The 22,299-nt window shown below is 39.0% G+C and overlaps 1 protein-coding gene across 1 annotated transcript in view; it reads left to right on the top strand.

Moving 5' to 3' along the window:
* The first annotated feature begins 4,619 nt into the window (after positions 1-4,619).
* The window catches only part of TINAG (tubulointerstitial nephritis antigen), a 52,071-nt gene continuing 34,391 nt past the window's right edge, over positions 4,620-22,299 (top strand). Inside the window, exons 1-5 of the mRNA XM_086608325.1 lie at positions 4,620-4,989; positions 10,153-10,216; positions 11,235-11,324; positions 13,536-13,650; positions 21,184-21,307. Coding sequence (XP_086464451.1) covers positions 4,620-4,989; positions 10,153-10,216; positions 11,235-11,324; positions 13,536-13,650; positions 21,184-21,307 — 763 coding nt within the window. The remainder of the gene's footprint in view (positions 4,990-10,152; positions 10,217-11,234; positions 11,325-13,535; positions 13,651-21,183; positions 21,308-22,299) is intronic.

Here is a 22,299-nt window from a genome sequence, read left to right as displayed (position 1 = left end):
CAGTAACTCCAAACTTAATATGTGTCTGAAGTGTCTCTAAGCCTGCTTGGTGGTAAGACTAATGGTAGGCACATGGACAACCTGTTTACGTTTCTAGTATTGGTTTGGGAGGCTACTTCTGCCTCTACCTTTGTCAGTCTACCCATGGTCAAGAGAAGAGTTTAGACTTGGGGTGCCAGCATTCGCTGGTGGGATCAGATAGGGCCACATATTTGAGATGAACACCAGTAGGCACACATTTGCAGTGCAACACCAGCAGAACACCTTCTGAGAGCTCATCCCAACAGTGAAATACAATATGTGTTCCCCTTCTTCACCTTTAACTGGTAGGTGAGGTTTGGGATTAGCAAATTCACTGCAAGCATCATTGCTTTGAAACTATGTGCAGCCTTGCAGAGGCTAATCTGTCCACAGTAATCTGTGCTGACAGCATAACGAAGGTGGAGTATGGTCCATGATGTGCTGGGGCCACTGCCAAGATTTCCATGCCTGATTGTGCCTCCTGAGAGGTTCCTATCAACGTATAAGCCACAATGACTGCTGTTACCCATTCCACAATCCCTAGCGAAGCACTGTTTAGGAGAGCAATTGCAGCTGTCTGGTTGCATGCACATTGTGTTGGTTCATGCACAGGTTCTCCCATTCTTCACATGTATTTACTTGACTGAGCCCAGAGCAGGCTGACCTGAGGGCAATGCTAAAGTATGGCTGACAACAAGAAGAATGCAGGGGCACCTGCTACCTTGAAGTTGACCAAATGATACAACTGGGGTAGGAAGCATGTGTGGTGAATTACTGTGGTGGGAAGAGTGAAAAGGCTATGAGGCTGTAGCAACACTTAGTACAATGTGATACCTATAAAGTCGTCTTCTTTTACCTGTGGTTGTTGGCTTTGAGTGCTCGAGCACTTATGTGTGTGAATCTATGTGTGTGAGGAATGGGATTTCTTTGGCATAGGTGATTTGGGTCAGTTTCTCTTTCTCTACCTCTGACTTTGACCCTAAATCTGATGATTTAAATATCTGAGGAGCTGGGTGCATTGGTCCCAGAGGCTGAGTATGGTAAGTTGTGCAGTGGCAGGACTCTACTTAGACATCTGATGAAATTTGTCACCTAAACTACTGTTATCCTGAGTTACATGTAACCTAGATTAGCATCATAAAAATTAAGACAGGCAGCCTTGAAATTAAAAGTGGCACTGCTTGATACAGTGCCAGCAACCCACAGCAGTGAGCTGCCAGGCTGTTGCCAAACAGGGTGAAAACACTCCCATTACTGTGCTTGCTCCAAACATATGGAGACCAAAGTGACAGCGAGAAAATCACTTTAACAAACAGCTTTTCTCTGCATAAACACACGTAGGAGCTAGTCATTCACAGTTTGGGAGGATGAATCCTATTCTGTCGTTAGTACATAGAAGAGAGAAGACATTGTGGGATAATACTTTTAGTGAAGTGGTTTTGCTTTAAAAACTTTTACTGCATTGCAGCTATTACTAATAAAGAGTAGTAAGTGTAAACTATTGCAGCCATTATAGATCAGTGATGTATTTTGTGCAAGAAGTCACCAGGTAAATTTCCATTTGAGTTCAAAGAAAGGGATGGCCTGTATCGTTGCAGAGTATTAACTGGAGATAAGCAATTACACGTTTTCTCCAATGCATTGAGTTGTGTCTACTGGCAAAGGACTGAACTGGGATCTGTCATCCTGGTTTCTTTTTAAACTGACTGATCGTCACTTCATTTTCCTGGTGCAAGGTAGCAGTACTGCAATTGTCCCTCCAGGTCTGGGGCAAGGCTTGATCCCAGTGTGCTTGCAGCAGCCAGGAGAAGAGAAGGTGTTGTGGTCTTCTGATGGGGTGGACTCTGGCATCTGTCCTGAGAGTGACCTTCAGTATCCAGAGCCTTTCCGACCATTGCTATCGCCTGTACTCTAAAGGTGATCAGAAATGAGATTTTTATGATGCCCAATAAGCTCATTCAGACAAATCAGGGAGACATTTGAAAGAAAACTGGAATAATCCTATTCCAGCTTTAAAGAGATTCTTGGACATTTTAAACTGTTTTTTATTTGTTACTCCACCAAGTGTTCAGTGGTACCAGTATTTGAATTCCTTCTAAATGTGTAGTGTTTTTGAAGCTCAACAGTAGACATCAGGTAGTGCTGAAACAGGCACAAGTCAGCTATTTTTGTACTTAACTGTGAAACTAGAACTAGGACTAGGACCCTAACTCAAAAGCTTAGCAGAGCTATTATGCTTCAAATAAGTTAATCTTCAATAACAAAAAAAGATCATCTTTAACTGTTTCTAAATAGTTACAGGTAAGAAAACACGTGCTTTCATACAGTGAACGGAGAGGTATTTTTGCTTAAAAAGAAACTACTGAAATAAAAATATTTGCTGAACCACAATAGAATAGATTAATGAGATTTTTTTTTAAGGTTTGAATACATGCCAGCAGTTGTGAAAAATAGATTTTATCGAGTTTCAGCACCGTTTCTTGTGTCACAAAACAAAGCTGTTTAGAAGCCTAAGTTACATATTCACGTTTCTTTAAAAGAAATCTCATGCCTCCGTAAACTATTTTACGTAATTTCCAAGCAATTCCCTTGCCTCTGGTTTATCACCAGCAAGTCTTTAAAGCTGAAAATTAAATAAAAAAACCCACCTAACAAAACCAAATGAAACCAGAGTTCTGCAACTTAGATATGCCTGTTCACTTAATCTGACTGGCTGATAACATTTATCACATACAGTAGCTTTTTTTCTTTCTTTTGCTTCCAGAGCAAGGAGATAACTTTGCAAAAATGTTTCCAAAGATCTGTAATAACGGAGAACATTTGCATTTTGCTAATGTCAGTGCAAATCAGGAGTCATTCTCTTGGAACTGATGGCGCTTCATAGACGTAAGAAAAAGAACTGGATTGTCATTTCTAGTGAACTTGAGTTTCCATGAACATGTTTTTTCTCATTTTCCTCACATTGTATTTGATGCCTTATAGCAGTCAGTGACAGACTTAACACTGTCCAGATTTTTGTCTCATAAACAAAACTTAATAAAAAAAAACACAGAGCAAATTTGAAGGCTAAGATTTATGTCCTATTATGTGATGTACAGTGATTGTGTGTTGCTGACCTTGGCCTTTCTATTAACTTCCACACAGAAGATTGCTTGCAACAGAGCAAAATAAAAATTCTGTGGTCTAATGCAATTTTCCCTCATCCGCAGTAGTGTGGTGGGGACAGTGTGGGAGGCAGGTCCAATAAACGCACTGCTGGTAAGAAATTGTAGTAAAGGCTTGAACAGTTGGATTACAAGCCCATATATATAAACATACACACACATATACACACATTTCCTCTTAATGTCTGTCGTTCATGGCAGTGCATCCAAACCAGCTGTGCTGCCAGCTGTGCTTTCAAAAGCAGCTGCCATTTGATGGTATGGCTTCCTGTATCACTGAACAGCCCAGCTGAAATCACAAAGGGAAAGATCTCCTTCATTCTCTAGAAAAGAGTTTGCCATCAACTTCTCCAGGTTCTGATTTACAACAAAATGGACATAGAAGGATGACTGTTTTTTACCTCTGCTTGTTGAGCTCTGGAGACTTAAATTGTCTTGAAACTGTTTAGAATTGAAACTGATTTTTTTTTGCAATTTAGCCTTGCATGGTTTTTCTGCTAGGAACTTCAAAGTTCTTTGCTGCTTTTTTTTCTGAATCTTTTAAGTTTTGGCAACAGTACTGTGCGTATTTCTTTAAGTCTGCTGTTCAAAAACCTGGAGATCAAAGATCAAACAGTACAGGCTGTTAGACTTTTGATATCTGCTCTGGTTTTCTTTGTGGTTTTATTAATACAACTTTTTCCTTTTTAAATAGGAATGAGCATTCATGGGTGGATATTTGTTACGCTGTTTACAATGATTACCAATTTAATTTTGACTAAAGAAATGCAAACCTTAAAAGAGTATCTTTGGGTAATAGTTTATACTGAATATCACCTGACTTTTGAATTTGTCCACAGTACAACAATGCAAAATGAGGGATATAAAGCTAAGCTAGATCACTGGAAATGCGATTGAAATGGGGGATGTACGGTAAGTTTACCACAGTGATATAGCCCTGCATATCAGAAAGGAAAATGAAATGCAATCTAAATGTTACATAGTTTCCAATCACATGGAAAACATATTACAGGTAAATGAAGCCCGAAAGAGCGAGCTTCCTTTGACACTGTGTACTCATTCCTCACATTGTTTTTATTTGACAAGTTGAAAGTATAGAACTAAAATATTAGACCCTGTATATTCTGTATATTCTGAAACATTTACCACAAACATTCTCACTTGCAAAAGAACGCACCCAGTGTTTCATAATGATGAATACATAGTTGTGGCTCTGTTTCCAGTATCTCTGTAACCTGAGCAAACAAATCTGTTTACAGCATGTCTGACTAATATTTAACACATACAGAGTCTTCCTAGAAAACTGTAGTCTGCAGCTTTCTGTTCGCATTTCTTTCTGAATACTAACTGAAGGTATTACATCTACTGTAAACGAACATTTACTGATAAATTGAAGCACAGAGAGCCTCAGAAAAGACTGCTAGAGGCAGAAGAATGTGGCTCAATAGTCAGATATTGCTCTTATATTGCATTGCAAGTGAAGTCTGGATGCAAAAGCAGCTTGACTCTAGAAGAAATTTCCCCCGAGGACTCTACTCTGTTGAAGACAGTGGTTCTGCAAAATGGGACAGACTGAAAAGGAGCCTGTATCAGGGAAGGTCCTGCAGGGTACGAGGCTGTTGCACAGGAAGAGACGATGGCTGCAGCTTTAACATCGTCTCCAAAGCAGCTATATGTTACTGTGACCAGTTCTGTGCCTCAGGTTCTCCTGGCCCTGTAGACTGTTGTGCTGACTACTGGGATGTCTGTGACCACCCCATTGAGCCCACCAGGTCAGATGAGCCTTGGCCACCTCCAACATCAGGTAGGTATAAAGAAAACACTCAGTTGGCGTTAGTGCATTACGATAAAAATATACTTGGAACTAAAATTCCTGATTAATCTTTAGAGTGTATACAGCCTAAAAATGTGATTGAAGACATAGTAGACAAAGAGACTGAGTAAGAAACTGGTATAAGAATTATGCTTACCGTTATTACTTTGTCTTTAGGGGCATATTTTTAGTGTTGATTAGACCATATTTCCATTGGACAGAAGCTCTGTTTTACCTGAAACACCACAGAGATAACCTCATTGGGTCAAAATTAGTGTAATGTCAACAATTTCAACAGAGCTTCACAGATTAACTTGAGGTGAACAGCAAGCTCTAAATTTTTGTATCCATCAGTACAAATAAATCACCAAGAAAACTGGGGGTTATCCTGAATGATATTGCTCTGAGGTATTGTGCAACAGTTTTGATGCAGCATAGCTTTCCTGTGGGACACTATTTTTCCTGTGACAGCTCAGGTGCAGGAGTAGGTGAAGGGATGTGGTTAGAACAAGGAATTCTGGCATATTTTAGTTTCTTACTGGTTAGCTAGTAGTGGAAGTCCCTCCAGGATTACTCTAAACTTAGTCTAATTTTTTTAGAGCTAGAGATTGAAAAAAAAAAAAGATCTATAAATGGCTGGTCTTCCCTTGATTCCTGCATAGATAAGTTTAGAACTGTGAATTTTAAGACTATGTAACTTCTTACTATTGGTAGACCAAATCTGGATGAAAATATGGAGATTCTACCAAACTTTCAATAGCCAAAAATTAACAAAAATACTACCATGAGTTTTTAAAATTAACTCTTTCTTTGCAATAACTGCTTGTATTCCACTGCTTAGACCACAAGTTCTTCAGGAGGCTGTGCTCTTAAGCCAGGCATGCAGCCAAAATCTGATAAGTGAGAGTGACAGAAAAGCTGTGAAACAAATTTGATTTTCTGAAGTGTTTCTAATCATCTAAAAGAATGTTCTACCATTCATGTAAATAAAGACATTTGTTTCATATTTATTTAGTGCAGTGGTGTGTATTATTTACAACAGATCGGGGGTTGTTGTTGTAAGCTCTACATAAACATTTAGCAGAGTTTCTGCTCCAGAGCTGACAGCCTGCGGGTCTGGTTTGGCTAACTGCTTTGTGGAAACAAATCCCTACAAAACCTGAAAAAGTTTGCCATGTGGGCCCTGCCATAGGTCTGCCTCTAAAAGGTGAAAGTGTAACAGAAGGTTTAGATAAGGGAATAGGTGAGCAGTAAAATTTTTACTGCCTTTCTTAATTTTTTCACGTGTGTTCACTGTTTTGTAACTTCTGGACTGTACATATCCAGTATGCCAGAGATAGTAATTATATTTACTCTATTCAAGCACCTTTATTTGTCCTATAGGTGGGCTTATGTCTTTTTTTTTTTTTATATCTCATCTCAAAGCATGATTCTATTTTTCTGATCCTTAAAGTGTTTCCTTGATGGAAAGTCTGCAGCTTTTTAAAATCTGTTTATTGAATATTTGTTATGTAAGTAATTTAAAGGGTAAAAGGAGAATAATCAAGCTGCCAAAATACAGTAAGGAAAAAAAAAAACCAAACTCTAAAGGAACTTTCTGGAACTGGAATATCTGAGGAACAGGGAAGAGAGAATCTAAGTGAAAGGAAAAAAATGGAGAAGCAAAAAGGACTGAATGCCTGAAGATTAAGGAAACTATGAAGCATTTTAAGAAATGACATAAGTATATTAGCTGACTTATAGTAACTGGGGTAACATTTCTGCCTTTGGCTAAGAATTATTTAAGCACTAGAAGACCACATACGCTGAAGTACTTTTCACCTGGAAGATTTTGATATTTTGATTGCCAGTGGTTTTGCTCTCAGTGCTCTCTGAGTCATATTTCTTTAAGTAAACCGACAAACCAAAGTGCTTTCCACAGGCTGGAATGAGCAGCAATAAAACTGCTCAGTGCTTGATTTCTGGATCCCCATCGATTCACTGACTTGGTGCACGGCAGCAGTAACCTGCACTGTGACATTCCATGGGTGTGTGCCATGCTGAGGGCCGGTCTTAGTTTAACCATGTGGAACCGCTCTGACTTTGCCTTTATGAACCCAGCATTCAGTATGTTTTGATGGCTTTCCTGTGTAGTTTCAGAAGAAACTGTGAGCATTCCTGCCCTAGATATAAAATAGAAATTCTGGATTATTTTTATTATTATTATTATTATTATTATTATTATTATTATTATTATTATTATTATTATTATTATTATTATTATTATTATTATTATTATTATTTGTTATTATTTGTTATTATTTGTTATTATTATTATTTGTTATTATTATTATTTGTTATTAGAAGGACTGTTAGAGTTTTATTTCTTGACTATATTTATTATTTGTTTTATCTTCTTGTTTCAATCACTCTGATGGTACAAAAAGCCCTGTCAGAGTCAACACACTGGATCTCACCCTGTTGATGGTATAAAAGTGACATGCAGAGAGTTTGCTAATTGCTTTTACACTACACAGTCAGGATCTGGCCTACAAGTGAATAAATCTGGGGACATTTCGCTGACAGAAGTACCTACATCAATACTGAGAACAAATGAAGTGAGAGCTGTAAGGGTATAGGCATGCTAGGCTGGGAGGGAGGTCCTTGTTTATCAAATACTCTTCCCTCCAATCATGATTTTCACATCATAAAATCCCATTCACAAAATCATCAGGCTGCATCTTCAAATTAGTTAATTTCCCACTTAATTTATTGATGTTCCAGTCCAATATAGCCACAGCCACACAATCTCGCTGTGTTCTCATGCAAACATTGTCTTTTAGCTTAGATATCTCTGTGCTCTGTCACTGATGCCTCAGGGAGCACTCCTGGCCCTCAAAGTCTTAATCTGGCTAGACTAAAGAAACTTCATAGGTTCAATCTCCAATTCCCTAAGCATACATTATTAGAAAGCTGCTTCTGTATTTGTTCAGGTTCACATTTTCTCTTGGCCATGGGTGGGAGATCTGCCAGGAGAGCTCCAGCGAGATTCTGTCCCGTCTCTCAGATGCTGCATCAATACATCTTTCTTCAATATATTTGAAATATCTTGCTTGATGCCTCCTTCCAGCTACAACCTGATGCTGAATTTGTGTCAGACTGTGACAAACTGAAATGCTTAAGTAATTTGTTTTGGGTATTCTCTGAAAAATGTCTTGGATCTTAGCAGGAGCTGATCTAGAACAGACACTTCAGGCATCCCACTGCTCAGGTGGGATATATCTCACCTACGTCTGTGTTAGCTAACATAGCCTGCTGTTTGACTAACAAGGAAAGATAGGCACTTACAATTAATTCATCAGCTCTAGTCTACTTCTGCGCTTTGGTATGAAATGAGCTATGGCTTAGAAGTGTATATTTCTCTCCAGCCAGCAAAGGAGGTCTGGCCAGCCAAGGCACACATGTGGATGTTTGGGCAGACAAACTCCAATCCTTACCATGAGAGGCAGATGGCCTTCCTCACACTTCTGGTGGGAAAAAAGCCTGATATAATGCAAATGCAAGTCAACACTATATTAATATGAAATACGGTTTAAGCTTCTTGAAAATGGAGGAGAAAAGAGAGCTTGGCTATTCTGGTTCCAAAACCTTTCACTAGGGAAGGAATATGAGAAGCTCAGCACGAGCCAGGAATGTGCTCCTGCAGCCCTGAATGCCAGCCATATCCTGGGCTGCATCCAAAGAAGTGTGGCCAGCAGGTCGAGGGAGGTGATTCTGCCCCTCTACTCTGCTTTCGTGAGACCCCACCTGCAATACTGCCTTCACCTCTGGGGCCTCCAACATAAGAAGGACATGGAGCTGTTGGAGCAGGTCCAGAGGAGGGCCATGAAGATGATCCGAGGACTGGAGCACCTCTCCTCTGAAGACAGGCTGAGAGAGGTGGGGCTTTTCAGCCTGGAGAAGAGAAGGCTCTGGAGACACCTTCTAGCAGCCTTCCAGCACTTAAAGGGTGCCTACAAGAAAGCTGGAGAGGAACTTTTTGCAGGGGCATATAGTGATAGGACAAGGAGTAATGGCTTTAAACTGAAAGAGGGTAGATTAAGATTAGATCTAAGGAAGAAATTCTTCACTCTGAGGGTGGTGAGGCACTGGAACAGGTTGCCCAGAGAAGCTGTGGATGCCCCATCCCTGGAAGTGTTCAAGGCCAGGTTGGATGACGCTTTGAGCAACCTGATGTAGTGGAAGATGTCCCTGCCCATGGCAGGGGGTTTGGAACTCGATGATCTCTAAGGTCTCTTCCAACCCAAACCGTTCTATGATTCTATGATCTCTAGCTGTAGGATTCCCAGTGGAGGAACCATGAGAATAGGCTGGTGAACAAAGACCCATGTGATAAATGTACAATATTTGTAATAGACTGGATCCAAAGCCCTGCACAGGTATTCTGGACCTTTCTTTTACTGAAGCTTTAACAATAAAGCACCCTGAAGAAACAGTTTATGTGGAAGGTCTTAAAACACACACAAAGTCTTTTATCAGTGAAGTGTTTTCAAAGAAAAAAATTTGGAGGTCTGTATCTGTTTGGAAAAATTATCTCTCAATTCAGGTTTTATACTGGGTTTTAGACAGTATTTGAAACTGTCTAAACTAATTTGAAACTATTTGAAATTTGATATATTTGCCTAGAAACATAATTGATCCATCTATTTTTCAAAGAGGAATTAAACTTGAAAGGAGAAAGACTATATTACAACAGGTTTGGAATAGTTATTAGGTTTTTTTTTAATCCTATAGCTAGAAAAACTTATTTCTATTTAAATTGTCAATTAGAAAATGATTTTTATTAGAAATGTATTCTTTTAGGTTTATTACTGGAAAATAACTTTATGTGAATAATTATTTTTATTTACTTGTAAGATAATAATTTTCCAGTGGGTGTTTTGAATCTGTTGCTGATTTTATTTACTATGGCTGATAATGTACCTGGTAAAATATTAAAAAACCTCAAACTGTCTTCATCACTTGGAAGAAACTGGAAATAGATGTTTCCAACTTTTAACTAAATGATTTGTGCATACTGCATACAACCTATTAATTCAATAGTAGCAAGTGTTTTGAGTTAATTCACTTCAAAAATGATTATTTTTTTCACACATCTATATGTTATGTTGACAGGTTGTTATAAAGATGGCCAATATTACGGAGAAGGAACAATAATTAAAGACAACTGCAATTCCTGGTAATGTTTCAGAGAACAGCAAATTGAATTTTATTTAGCATATGTCATGAAACAGGAATTAAGGTCGTGCGCATCCTTAAATTCATATTAAACATGTAATCAGATCAAAATGACTGGAAGAGTAGTGCTGTATTAAGGTGCAGTAGAACTAGATTACAGCCAATTTAGAAGAATGGCAAGAGGTCAATGGGCTTTCTAATCGAGGTACGAAAGTGAGAGTATTAAAATCTCCACCTCACTGGCCTAATTCTGCTTCTGCTCAGTCAGTCTGCTGGCTCTGACCTGAGTCAAAACGCTTTTAGCCTAAACCTTGGCATTGACTTGGACACGGATAAAACAAGTATCATTAAAATTGAGGGGATTGTTGAACATCTTCCTCTGTTTCTTTGGCATGAGTAACAAGACCTTACCTTATTTCCTAAAGGAAGAACAGATATACATATATTTATGTAGGAAAGGGATGAACTCTTTGAGCATCCCTTTCTCTGCCTTGGGACAGGAGCCGACAGCACAGTCAGGGAGCTCTACTGCTTGCCTGACAGTCGGCTGCCTGAGCCTCCTCCCTGCTTTGCTTCTCCAAAAACCAGCCCTGCACCTCCAGCCACAGGGCAGCCTGAGGGGCTCCAGCAGCACCCAAACAGGGCTGGGGCCCCCACTACCCTGACTTTAGCCCAGAGTCCTTGGAGCAGGGTATCTAAAGGCCACATGGCTCCTTTCTGGATTTCCAGAGTGAAACTTCCTCAAAACATCTCATTTATAGGACATTGCCTTTTTACCCTGGTTTACTGTTACAAAGATGGAAGCAAAATTTTTCAATTACGACCTTTCCCACAAGCTGTAAAACTTTTCATCTTGTTCCAGTTATGATTCATTAGGTAGTGTAGTAATGAGAAGCATCATTGTGTTTTCATAAATACCATGTGACATTTATAGTGTTTACACTTTTTTCTCCATGTTCCTTATACTGTTAAAGCGCATGTTTTTCCTTTTCTGCTCAGTGATATTCTTGTCCTTTCAGCAAATGCTTCCAAAGTCTCTGGAAGTGTTCAAAAGAAGTCTGCCTTGTTCGCCAAGACTTAATTCAACACATCAATTCTGGAGATTATGGGTGAGAATGCTTTTATTTTAAGGTTTTGTTGTAAACCACTGTACCACTCATTGTATGTACATGCAAATTGCAAGTTATGCAGTCTTCCTCAACCCTTCCTTCTCCTATTACATTACAGCAATTTGACAGCAAATGTACATCTGTGAAACTTTCCTAAATCTCCGACAGATTATAGAGTTTAAAATGGAAAGATATTGAAAGTCTAATGCTGGTAAGAGTTGACATTGTAAACAGCTTTCTAAACTATTTTCGAAATCTAGTACAATTTTTTTTCTCTTAAAACGTTATTTAGATCATCTTCTTTTATTCTTCACTTTCTTTATTACTTGGATAGATATTTAAAGTCATTTTTTTCTCCTCCTTCAAGAGCATTGTTCCACATAATAGGACTCTAGGTAAGAGTTGGAAGTGTTGGAAGAGGAGAAGATGGGCCAAATGGGGACCAAGATATCAGAACTTTGTGAGGCTCAGTGTTTTACTTGCTACCATTACTCATTCCGCCCAGGTAGTGCAGATGGATTAGGGACACCTCAATACCAAAGCTGTGCCTTGGGAGCCTGCTGACTGTTCACAGAAAGAGATACAAGGGTTGCCTCCCTAGGAGCCGAGGTGCTAAATTCATCACTGAAGCCTGCACAGATTTCAAGCTGTGACTCACTGCTGAAACATCTTGTACTTCATGGAAGACATTCAAATCAGCTGATGGACAATTAAGTTAGGTACCTGGAGCCCTTCACCTTTCTCTTGTCAGTGGTAAGCAGTAAGGTTTGCCACAGAGTGGTTAAGCCCACCTGAGATATGACTCAATTTCTGCGGGTGCTAGCATTCTTCACTGACTACAGGCAGACCAACAGCAATGAGGCTTCTCATTTGGGCAGCATGAATCCTTGTTCCTCATACACAAATGTCACGGTTTAACCCTGCCGGCAACTAAGCATCACTCAGCCACTCGCTCACTCCTCCTTGGTGGGATGGGGAGAGAATCAGAAGAGTAAAAATGAGAAAACTCATAGGTTGAGATAAGACAGTTTAATAAGTAAAGCAAAAACCATGCACACAAGCGAAGCAAAACAGGGAATTCATTCACTACTTCCCATCAGCAGCAGGTGTTCAACCATCTCCAGGAAAGCAGGGCTCCATCACACTTTAATGGTTACTTGGGAAGACAAACGCCATCACTGAACTTCCCTCCCTTCCTTGTTCTTTCCCCAGTTTTATATATTGAACATGACATCACATGGTATGGATATCTCTTTGGTCAGTTGAGGTCAGCTGTCCCAACTTTGCCCCCTCTCAATTTCTTGTGCACCCTCAGAGTACTTGCTGGTGGGGTGGTGTGAGAAGTAGAAAAGGCCTTGACTCTGTGTAAGCACTGCTCAGCAATGACTGAAACATCTCTGTGTTATCAACACTGTTTTCAGCACAAATCCAAAACATAGCCTCATAGTAGCCTCTAAGAAAATTAACTCTACCCCAGCCAAAACCAGCACAACAAGAAGAAAGAAAGGGGTAAGGAGAATGCTCTCCCCTGTGGCTCAGCTCTTTGCTGATAGTAATAAATTTCAGTGTGTTTCAAATGTGTATGATAGCAAGGTGGGTTTTTTTTTTCCTGTTGTGCATATAGTTTGCAGAGTTAATGCTACAATCTGAGTCTAGTCTACCTGTGAGAGGAAAGGAATAATTAAAGAGCCGTGAAGAGCACTTTCTCTCAACCTGGCTATTGGTGTAAAGCTCAGGCAGAAGGTGTCAGCTGGCTTACTGCTGGGTTCAACAGTGTCTTGCTGCTGGTGCACCAGATCTTGAAGGCGATGCAAGTCATCACATGAAGCTGTTAGTTCTCTGTGGGCATCTGGTCTGAAACATAATTTGAGCATAACTTCAAGGCGGTAGTAATTGTTATGACTGAGCATCTTGTTTTCCAGTACTTCTCTGAAGCATTGCATGCTTATCTCCCGCAGGGTGACACGAAGATGACCTCACATCACTACTTTTCATATAACACTGTGTTGCTCCATCCTATGCTCATTTGCAGTGGAAGAGTCCATACTAAATATTTTATCATGTATATCGAATACAAGGTTTTGAAATGTAATTTGAAAGATTTATTTCTGGATATTACTGTTAGTGGTGCTCTTACAAAGGAAAAAGGTAGTAATGTGAGTGGTATCTCTAACTTGGGTTTTGTTTGTTCGTTTTCTGTCTGTGAGGAAGATGGAAAGCTGACAACTACAGTCAGTTCTGGGGAATGACAGTGGAAGAAGCTTTCAAGAAGCGCCTGGGCACCTTCCCTCCATCTCATTCCTTGATGAATATGACAGAAGTTCCCGTAAGTGTCATGTGCAATTGTTAAATTTTTTAGTAACTTTATCACATAGAAAAATGAATGTGGACAATTATAAGACTATGATTCAGGGATTTAACATTAAATGCTTCTATGTTGAGTATGAAGCTCCCAGCACTGTTCTCCAACCCATGGAGTGTGTGGTTTAGCCTAGCTGGCAACAAAATGCCACACAGCCACTTGCTCACCCTCCCCCCACCCCCAGGGGATGGGGAAGAGAATTAAAGGGGAAAAGGGAAGCAGACTCATGGGTTGAGATAAGTATAATTTAATAATATCAATAATAACAACAATAATAATATCTGTATGTATAACGATGATAATATATACAAGCAAGTGATGCATAGTACAATTGTTGACCGCCTGGTGACCAAGGCCTGTCCCATCCTGGCTAACAATCCCAAAATAGATAAGTCCCGACACCACAATCCCGGATGAGTGACAGGCCTGAAAAGTAAAGAGCGAGATAGCACTCTGAGGGTCTGAGAGTGAGAGCCCCGGGAAGAGCAAAAGCCCTTCTTTCCAGTTAACCCTCATCTATATACTGGGCATGACGCTGCATGATATGAAATACGGCACTGGCCAATTTAGCCCTCAATTCTAAGTCTAAGTTCAAATCTTAAGGGGAGTTGTGGACCCTTTGTCCCAGCCTTGCTCTCTCTCAGCTTGCCGTGCTTCTGCACACTGGCCAACTGGTCTCTGCCAACTATAAACATCAGTGCACTATCAATGTTCTTCTCATAATGAACCCCAGACTGAAGCCAAAACACAGATCTCTTCTAGCTGTTAAAAAGAAGAACTAACTCTGTCCCAGCTGAAACAAAGCCAGTCCTATTGATGGAAATCAAACAAGGAAGAGCAAAACCGAATGCTAACCATGGGGAAGATGTGCACCAATATTAACTTATCATTGTAGATCACCGGTGTTTGAAATCGTTGCTTCTTTAGGATGGTTTTGTGTTATCCTCTTCATTTGATAGTCATTGCACACATCATAGCTATAACCATAAAAAAAAAAGTAATCTGGTCATAGTTCATTAAGGTTAACAGCTGAGACTAAATAGCAGTCTGAAAGAAGCTCTGAAACCCTTAAAGATGAAGAAATGTAAAGATGCAGTAGGAGGTTGGGGTTCTGACTAAATGGAAAGCAAAATGATGGGAAGCATGGGAAAATTAGATGATTGTCTACTACCAGCTTTGTAAACCTCCTGGCCATGGCTATTTTCTTGGCAGCTAAACTAAATTTCCTATCATTCATTTATGCTCAAATTAGTTCTGCAGCAAAGCAAATGCACTTTAAGTTATGTAGGTAGGTTAAGCAATTAAAGAAGATATGCATAGTTACTGAATCCAGAGTAGATTTTCCAATGCTTTGGATCAGTTACTTAGCTTCCTTCTTAGAAGACTCCAAATTATGGAAATCATAGACTGAAAAGACGAACTACCTCACCATATTGAAATTAGAAAAATTGCAAGAGTAAGTAGATAGATTGAAGGTTCACAAATGACACTAAATATAACAGGTTTTTATCTTTGGCTTCTATATAGTTTGGGCAAGTGATGCCATTTGATTATCTATTTGGAGTCAGTTGTTGATGCTTGTATATGCGCACGGCAGAAGGGTTTCCTCATTATGGAAGGCTTTGAGGGGACAGCAGTGCAGAGCTACCAGTTCACAAGGAACTTGGGGAGAGGGGAAGGGTGAAGTGCCTCTGCAACAATCTTAACAATCCTGACTCTTTTGTTTGATGCAGACCAGTTGTTTGTCCCACACAAAGTCAGCTCCCTGCACCAGCATGGCGAAGCGTTGGGTTGTGGCCCACATTGGCCAGCTTGCTCAAAATTACACTATGGGGGGTTGTCAGAGCAAGAAGTTGACAGAAATTAGGCTTTGGAGTTTTGCCTCGTATGATTTGCTAGACTACTCTTCACAGCCAAAGATGGATTCGTTTCAGTTGAAGATGGCAAGTTAAAATAAGACAATGACATAAAAGAGTTTAGTGCAATATTTAGCAGCCATCTGCCACAAATTTCCAGTGAAATGCGTTGAGGCTCAGAAGAGTTGGACTTGATTTGTTGTTGTTGTTGTTGGCATTTTCCTTGAGGAATACAGTATGATGCTTTTATAGCAGAAGCAAACAGAGGATATCATGTACCTAGCTCAGAGATTGACTTCGACCTTACTAGATATCTAGTTAGGTGAGACAATTACCACCTAGGAAAACAAGAAAGGAAAGGTTGCAAGAAATGCTTTCCAGTACCTAAAGGGGGCCTACAGGAAAGCTGGAGAGGGACTTTTTACAAGGGTGTGTAGTGATAGGACAAGGGGCAACGGATTTAAACTGAAAGAGGGCAGATTTAGGTTAGATATAAGAAAGAAATTCTTTACATTGAGGGTGGTGAGGTACTGAAACAGGTTGCCCAGAGAAGTTGTGGATGCTCCATCCCTGGCAGTGTTCAAGGCCAGGTTGGATGAGGCTTTGGGCAACCTGGTGTAGTGGACGGTTTCCGTGCTGATGGCAGGGAGGTTGGAACTAGATGATCTTTGAGGTCCCTTCTAACCCTAACCATTCTATGATTCTATGATTCTAAATTATTTGCCATATTTCCTCTTTTTCATTTACTTTGGGGTAGCTGGTTACTCAGTGGTCCTGCATTATATCCAGCCTATTGAATCATTTTTATTAAAGTTCTTGTAGCTTCTTTGACTGCTGTACTACTTACAGCCTTTTTTCCACTGATACGTATATCAGGCATATTTTCTCTATCTGCTATCTTTTTACAATATCTATGAGCCACAACCCAACTACTTTTTGCCTTGCCACACACCTGAGGAGCTTTAATGCATTCTTCTCCAGAAATCCAGCTTTGCACATTTGTGCATTTAACCCTTAGGAAGTCCTACATGTTGCTGGAAGCACAAGCTTTGCACAGGATTCTAAGAAATCTTTCCCTCTACTTACAAAAGCTAAAAAGCTAAAAAAATAAACTCTATATGACTTACTCGGCTTCTGGAGAATTCTTTGAGCTTGCAGAAAATTGCTCTAAATTGTCCATGAGCCTGTCTCCTATATATGGTTTCTTTTCGGAATTAGAACTTTCTTAGCCTTACTCCAGTGGTTTCTGTCTTAGCTAGTCTTGATGTATAATATTTTTCTCTGAAAATTCTCCAAAGCTCCAAATCTCCCTGATTCTGTCTCCTTCTATAGTTTTCTAGAAGAACATCATCTCTTTAGTGTCCTTGTTCTGCCTCTGCCACATTTTAATACTTCACAAAAACATATAAAAAATGGTTTTCTTCACTCATAGCTGGCACAATATCTACCACCACTGCACCATCCAGCAATTTCATAGCATGGATTGGGCTCATCACGGGTACATCGACAGATTCTTCCAATTGGCAAACTAACAGTAGCCATGTTAATAGGGAGTTACCTTCCAGGCACTGTTTATGATAAGCATCTTAACAGACTTTCAGAGACATTCACCCCTGCTTTGCCTTCCACGAATAATTTTCTGTCACTGATATTTTGTGAAGCATACTAACATATTTACAAAGTCCTAAGTGATAAAAAAGAAGTGAGTTTTCATGGCAATGTTTCCATTAAGCTTCACCTGTAACTAGGTGTCAGCTCAGTAGACAGTAAAACGATAGGAATGACAAAATTCAGAAATAATGACTTTTTAATATTTTTCAGAGACATTCTCCAAATGTTAATGGTGTGACTTTAAGTGACTTTGATAAGTACTAATTCACCTGCAGGTCAAGGTACTAGTTACTTACTGTGGATAAATTTGCGCTAATTAAATATTCATGCATTCTCTGGGATTATTACTGCCTTTCCGAATTTGCAAGTGAAAAAACTGCAAGTCATTTGCCCAAAGTCATATTTTTAGTTGATAAAAATGCTACAATTAGTGTTCAGGAGTTTTTGGCACTGTCTTGTGCTGACCTGACTACAACTTGGTAACTTTGCTAGAAAGTAGAAAGAAAGCAAGTAGTAGAAAGAAAATCATAGCTACTCATTCATTAAATACAACTTTTTAAAACTTTAGATAAAACCCATCTTCAGCATGCTACTGGTCTACTATTTAGGGAATAAATAACAGTTTCTGATACTTGTTCTGATTATTTTCTATTGTCTTTTGGAGATGCTTGAGAAAAGCATTTTTTGTGTAGAAGGGCCTTCTTGCTCAATTGCATGAGAGAAAAGATTCAAGAACGTAAAGCCCTGCTGTGTTAACCACTCTACATCTACAGCAGAGTCTTAGTTCTCAACAGTGTTTAAAAGTTTGGTTGTGGAATAGAGGCCTTTTATTTGTCTGTTTGACTGACATATCCAACTACAAATAGAGCTTCATAACATCACTTCAAATTAAATGATGTGACATCTTAGGGAAAATACAAACTTCCTGAAGATGCCATAGAGCTTTTAAAAGCCTTGCTATTAATAGAAGACTATACCTGCTCAATAAGGTGATGCTTATGTCTGCAAGGGTAGTTTAACACGGTGACACATTAGAATACCTAAAAAACAATGATATGGAAAAAGAACTAAATCTGAACTGAGGACCCTCTGCTGCGGAGTGTGGCTAGACCTGAACACAGACTGACAGCTAAATATGCCACTAAAACTGTTGTGATGCCTGACAAAGCTGAAGCTCCCAATAGTGTCATGTGTGTTATCTTAGAAGGCATTTTGAAAGTGTTTACTGACTGCAAGAGATAGTTTAATCATTCTTGAAGTTCTATGTAGCACAAAAATAACCACTACACCGTTAAAACACATGGTGATAAACATTTGGTGGTATTCTCTCCGTACATGTTCTGGTAAGAAATACATTGCAATGGTGGGGTCTGCACCTGCCAGAAATGAGGTGCTCACTCAACTGCCATCTCACAAGAAAATGAAATACATAGTTTAGTTATAAGGCACCAGTTTGGATTAAATATCAAAGAACTCATAAAGACAATGTGAAAGCATACAAAATACAGCAGCTTTTCCTCTGATATATGACTTTTCATAGTAAAAAACCTCAGCAGTTGCAGAACTCCCTGTTGCAAACTGAAGGTCATGCATGCCCATTTTGTCTTCACAAAGCAAGTGATGTCCAGAACCTTTTTCCTGCATTAGAAAAAAATATTGATTTTCCTCAGAAAAAACTATTTCCACTTTCACAAATTCATTAATCTTCAGCTTTTTTTTTTTTTTCTCTGATGGGCTATCTAGCATTTCTGAAGAAGTCATGACTGAAGTACAAACGTTCTTTTATATCCACTTACCTTCCTGCTTTGGCCAGACTCATAGCTTCACTGCAGAGAATACATATGAAGGTTTAAAAATAATTTGCCAGTCATTTTGCCAATTGCATTGTGCTGTCTGATGTTGGTGCATAGAGCATACGTTGAGAAACAATTGTCTAGACTTGCTGTTTGTCACAAAACAGCAGTCCCTCTCAATATCAGGGTGGTAATTTCTCAGACAAAAAGCTGTTTCTGGCTACAGGTCATTCCTGCATTTCAAAATGACAAGGCTGAGGGTTAATGAGGAATTTGCTCTAGGATTTACTATATGAGGCTATTAAATACATTGGCAGTAGTTTAGGAACACATAAAGTAACACATTGTCTTAGATCAAAAATCTATTTAGAATTTGGTTTTTCTCAGCTGCCTTATTTGTAGCATTGTAAGTGGTCATTGCCCACATAAGTGTGCTAAACAACATTTGCCAAATTTTTCTTGTTTACTGCTTGATAGTGAGCATTCTTATTATGTGAAAGAAACACCAGTTGTCAGATTTTGCCCGTGTGATTCATCTTCAGAGCAAATCTTGTGCTTAGGTTTGCTCATTAATAATGAACATAATAATAATTGAGCAAGATATTCTTTAAATTAGCTGTTGCTTTCTGTGTATCATTTGAGGTTGTAAGTCCCAAGTATAACAAAAGCTTTTGAAAAAGCAGACTTTTGAAAGTGGTTAATCAAAATATTGAGATTAATATTTCAGCAAGATTTAAAAGATTCCTGGTTTCTTACGGCTGAAGGTGAAAATTTCAAAAGTGCTTTAGTGACTTAACAGCTTGTGGTATACTTTAATGGTATTTAGGACTCACAGCCTGCATCTAATCTAGAAGTACTTGAAAGTTACTGTTATGCACAGACTATATCAACCTATCTGTTGGGGCTGTATCCCAATCTAAGGTCAGATACAGACCTGAGGTGCAAGCTTCTTTTCTCCTTACCTACGTCTTCTCAGCCATGGTTTTTCTGTGGGAAATCCAGGTGTATAAGCTGGACGGAGGCACCACTGTTTCCCAATGTACACAACAAAATGATCTGGATACAGCCAAAGTGGTAAAGTTCAGTTCCCCAAAGAGTCCTGAAATAGTTTGAAAGAATTGGCCTCAAACATTTAAACCATCTTAGGAAAAGGTATGTAGTCTTGTAAGTCACATAAGCAACCTAGAAAAACGGTGCAGCAAGGATATCCAGAATTAGAAGACAAAGTAAATCAAAGTAAGATGAAGGAATTTGAACATGATAGAAGCCATTGCTCTTCAGGGTATAAACCTGCTTATAAGAAAGAAGCATCAGGGAATGTTTTGCTTAGGAACAGTTTATCATATTTTGTATATTGTATTTTCCTCTGGAACAGATGTTATCAACAATTGTTTGAGAGAAACCGATAGACTGGATGCATGAGTATTGCAATTCTTTGTGGTTATTCCTATTTCCTTATAAGAAATCATTCTATAAAGTTCAATGGTAAAATAAAAATAGGTCAATGGTTTCAATATGTGAACGCAGAGCAGATTGTTAGAAGTTGTACCAGATGGTTCTTGCATATGTGGATATTTGTGCAAAGCCTGGAGGACATAAATTAAGGCTGAGAGATGAAGATGCCAAAAATGGCTGTCCAAATGGCTTTAGTGAGCAGACCATGAATTCTTATCAACTCAACATCAGACTGCAAAGCAGAAGGAAAATCACTGATTTTCATTCTGGAATGAGGATAAGTGCTGGAGATTGAAAAACATCTGTGTAAAAGGCAAATCAATGACACACTGTACTGGTGCTTCCCCTGTGGTAACTAAAATTTCCTACCTACAGCCATGTGTCAAGGAGAATAGGGTGACAGGTACCAAACTTCACTGCGATTTGTAGCAGAAGGCTTTTCTTTCCGAAAACACCAGCTGGGTCATAACATGTTTCGTAGGGAATTGTTGTTTGAGATAAAAATCAGAGAGAAACTGGACAGATTACTCAGGTTGGCAGTTGTGGAGCTCAGCTTTGCAGCCCAGCTGGTGGAGTACCAGAACCTCTGCCTAAGAACACTTAGGCAGACCACAGCACCCAGCCACAGGGTAACCGCCACGGAGATGCTCAGGAAGCCACAGGTGCCAATGCTTTAGGTTTCCTCAATTTAAACATTAAGAATTTAAAAAACAAAACTAGGGTAAAGCTTAAGGCAAAATTAGGAATTGAAACATATACAGATCTCCTACACTTTGTTTTAGGGAAAATCACTTCCAGAAGAAAAATTTCCTGCATTTTTTGCAGCCACTTATGCATGGCCTGAGTGGATTCATGATCCTCTGGATCAACGAAACTGTGGAGCATCCTGGGCTTTTTCAACTGCAAGTAATATTTTTTTTTTTCTCCTTTTAAAAATATCATTGATGTTAGATGTGTAATGAAAATTTGTAGTGATTAGTAATGAAGTAATTTTAGCTTGCTGTCACTTTTTATCAGCAAATAGGAACATTTAAGATGGCTACAGCTTTCCCTCTAAGTAGTCTCAAAGTCTTAAAAAGTCAATCTAAGCTGTAGACATTTGTTTGCTTTTCATAAGTTTGTATAACATACGGAGATTTTTTGGTGACAGAAAGTAGAAAATTAATTGGTTAATGCACTCTATCCTAATCAGTTAAGTAACTTTTAAAAAATCTGCATCCCTTGCTTGCACAACTACAAGCTTGACTTGAAAGATTAAAACAGATAAGCTTTATTTTTTTATATGTATTTATATGTTTGTGCATTTGCCATTGTCCAACCTTTGCTATTGAACTAAATTAAGCATAATTTTTTTAATAATTTTATGAGAAGAAAACCCTGAAACTGCTCAGATATTTGTGCAATAAACTATTTTCAAATTCTGTAAGCAAAGAAATGTCAGTAACGCAATTCAGCCTCATGTGCTACAACCTCTGGTTTTATGAAAAATGAACACAAGTGTTTATGTCACTTTCTCCAAAGAAGCTACAGTGATCAGTTATGTTCATTTTTCTTATGCTGCATGAAATCTCAGTACATATTGGGATATCTAAAGATAGAGAAAAAAAATTATGCAATCAATCTTTATGACTTGATCCAGTTGGTGGGTCCTCACAGGTGCAGGTTTCTGCAGCTGCTGCTTTAAATCACAGCAGTAAGAGAAAGAAAGGAGCATTTAGGTCAGTTAATCCCAGCTCTCTGCCAAAGCCAGACTGAAAACACTCTATTACCAATATGTCTTGTCCAGTGTAATTTTGAAAGAGAAAACCAAGAGAGCTTCTAACAGCTCTCCTGACAGATTACTGCAGAGATGAACAGAGCTCACTGAGGGAAAGACTTTCCAGATAGTCTAAATTTTC

Source organism: Tauraco erythrolophus, chromosome 2 (genome assembly GCF_009769465.1).
Source record: "Tauraco erythrolophus isolate bTauEry1 chromosome 2, bTauEry1.pri, whole genome shotgun sequence".
Lineage (NCBI taxonomy): Eukaryota > Metazoa > Chordata > Aves > Musophagiformes > Musophagidae > Tauraco > Tauraco erythrolophus.
Note: the sequence above shows the minus strand (reverse complement) of the source record. Positions and strands in the feature narration are given on the sequence as shown.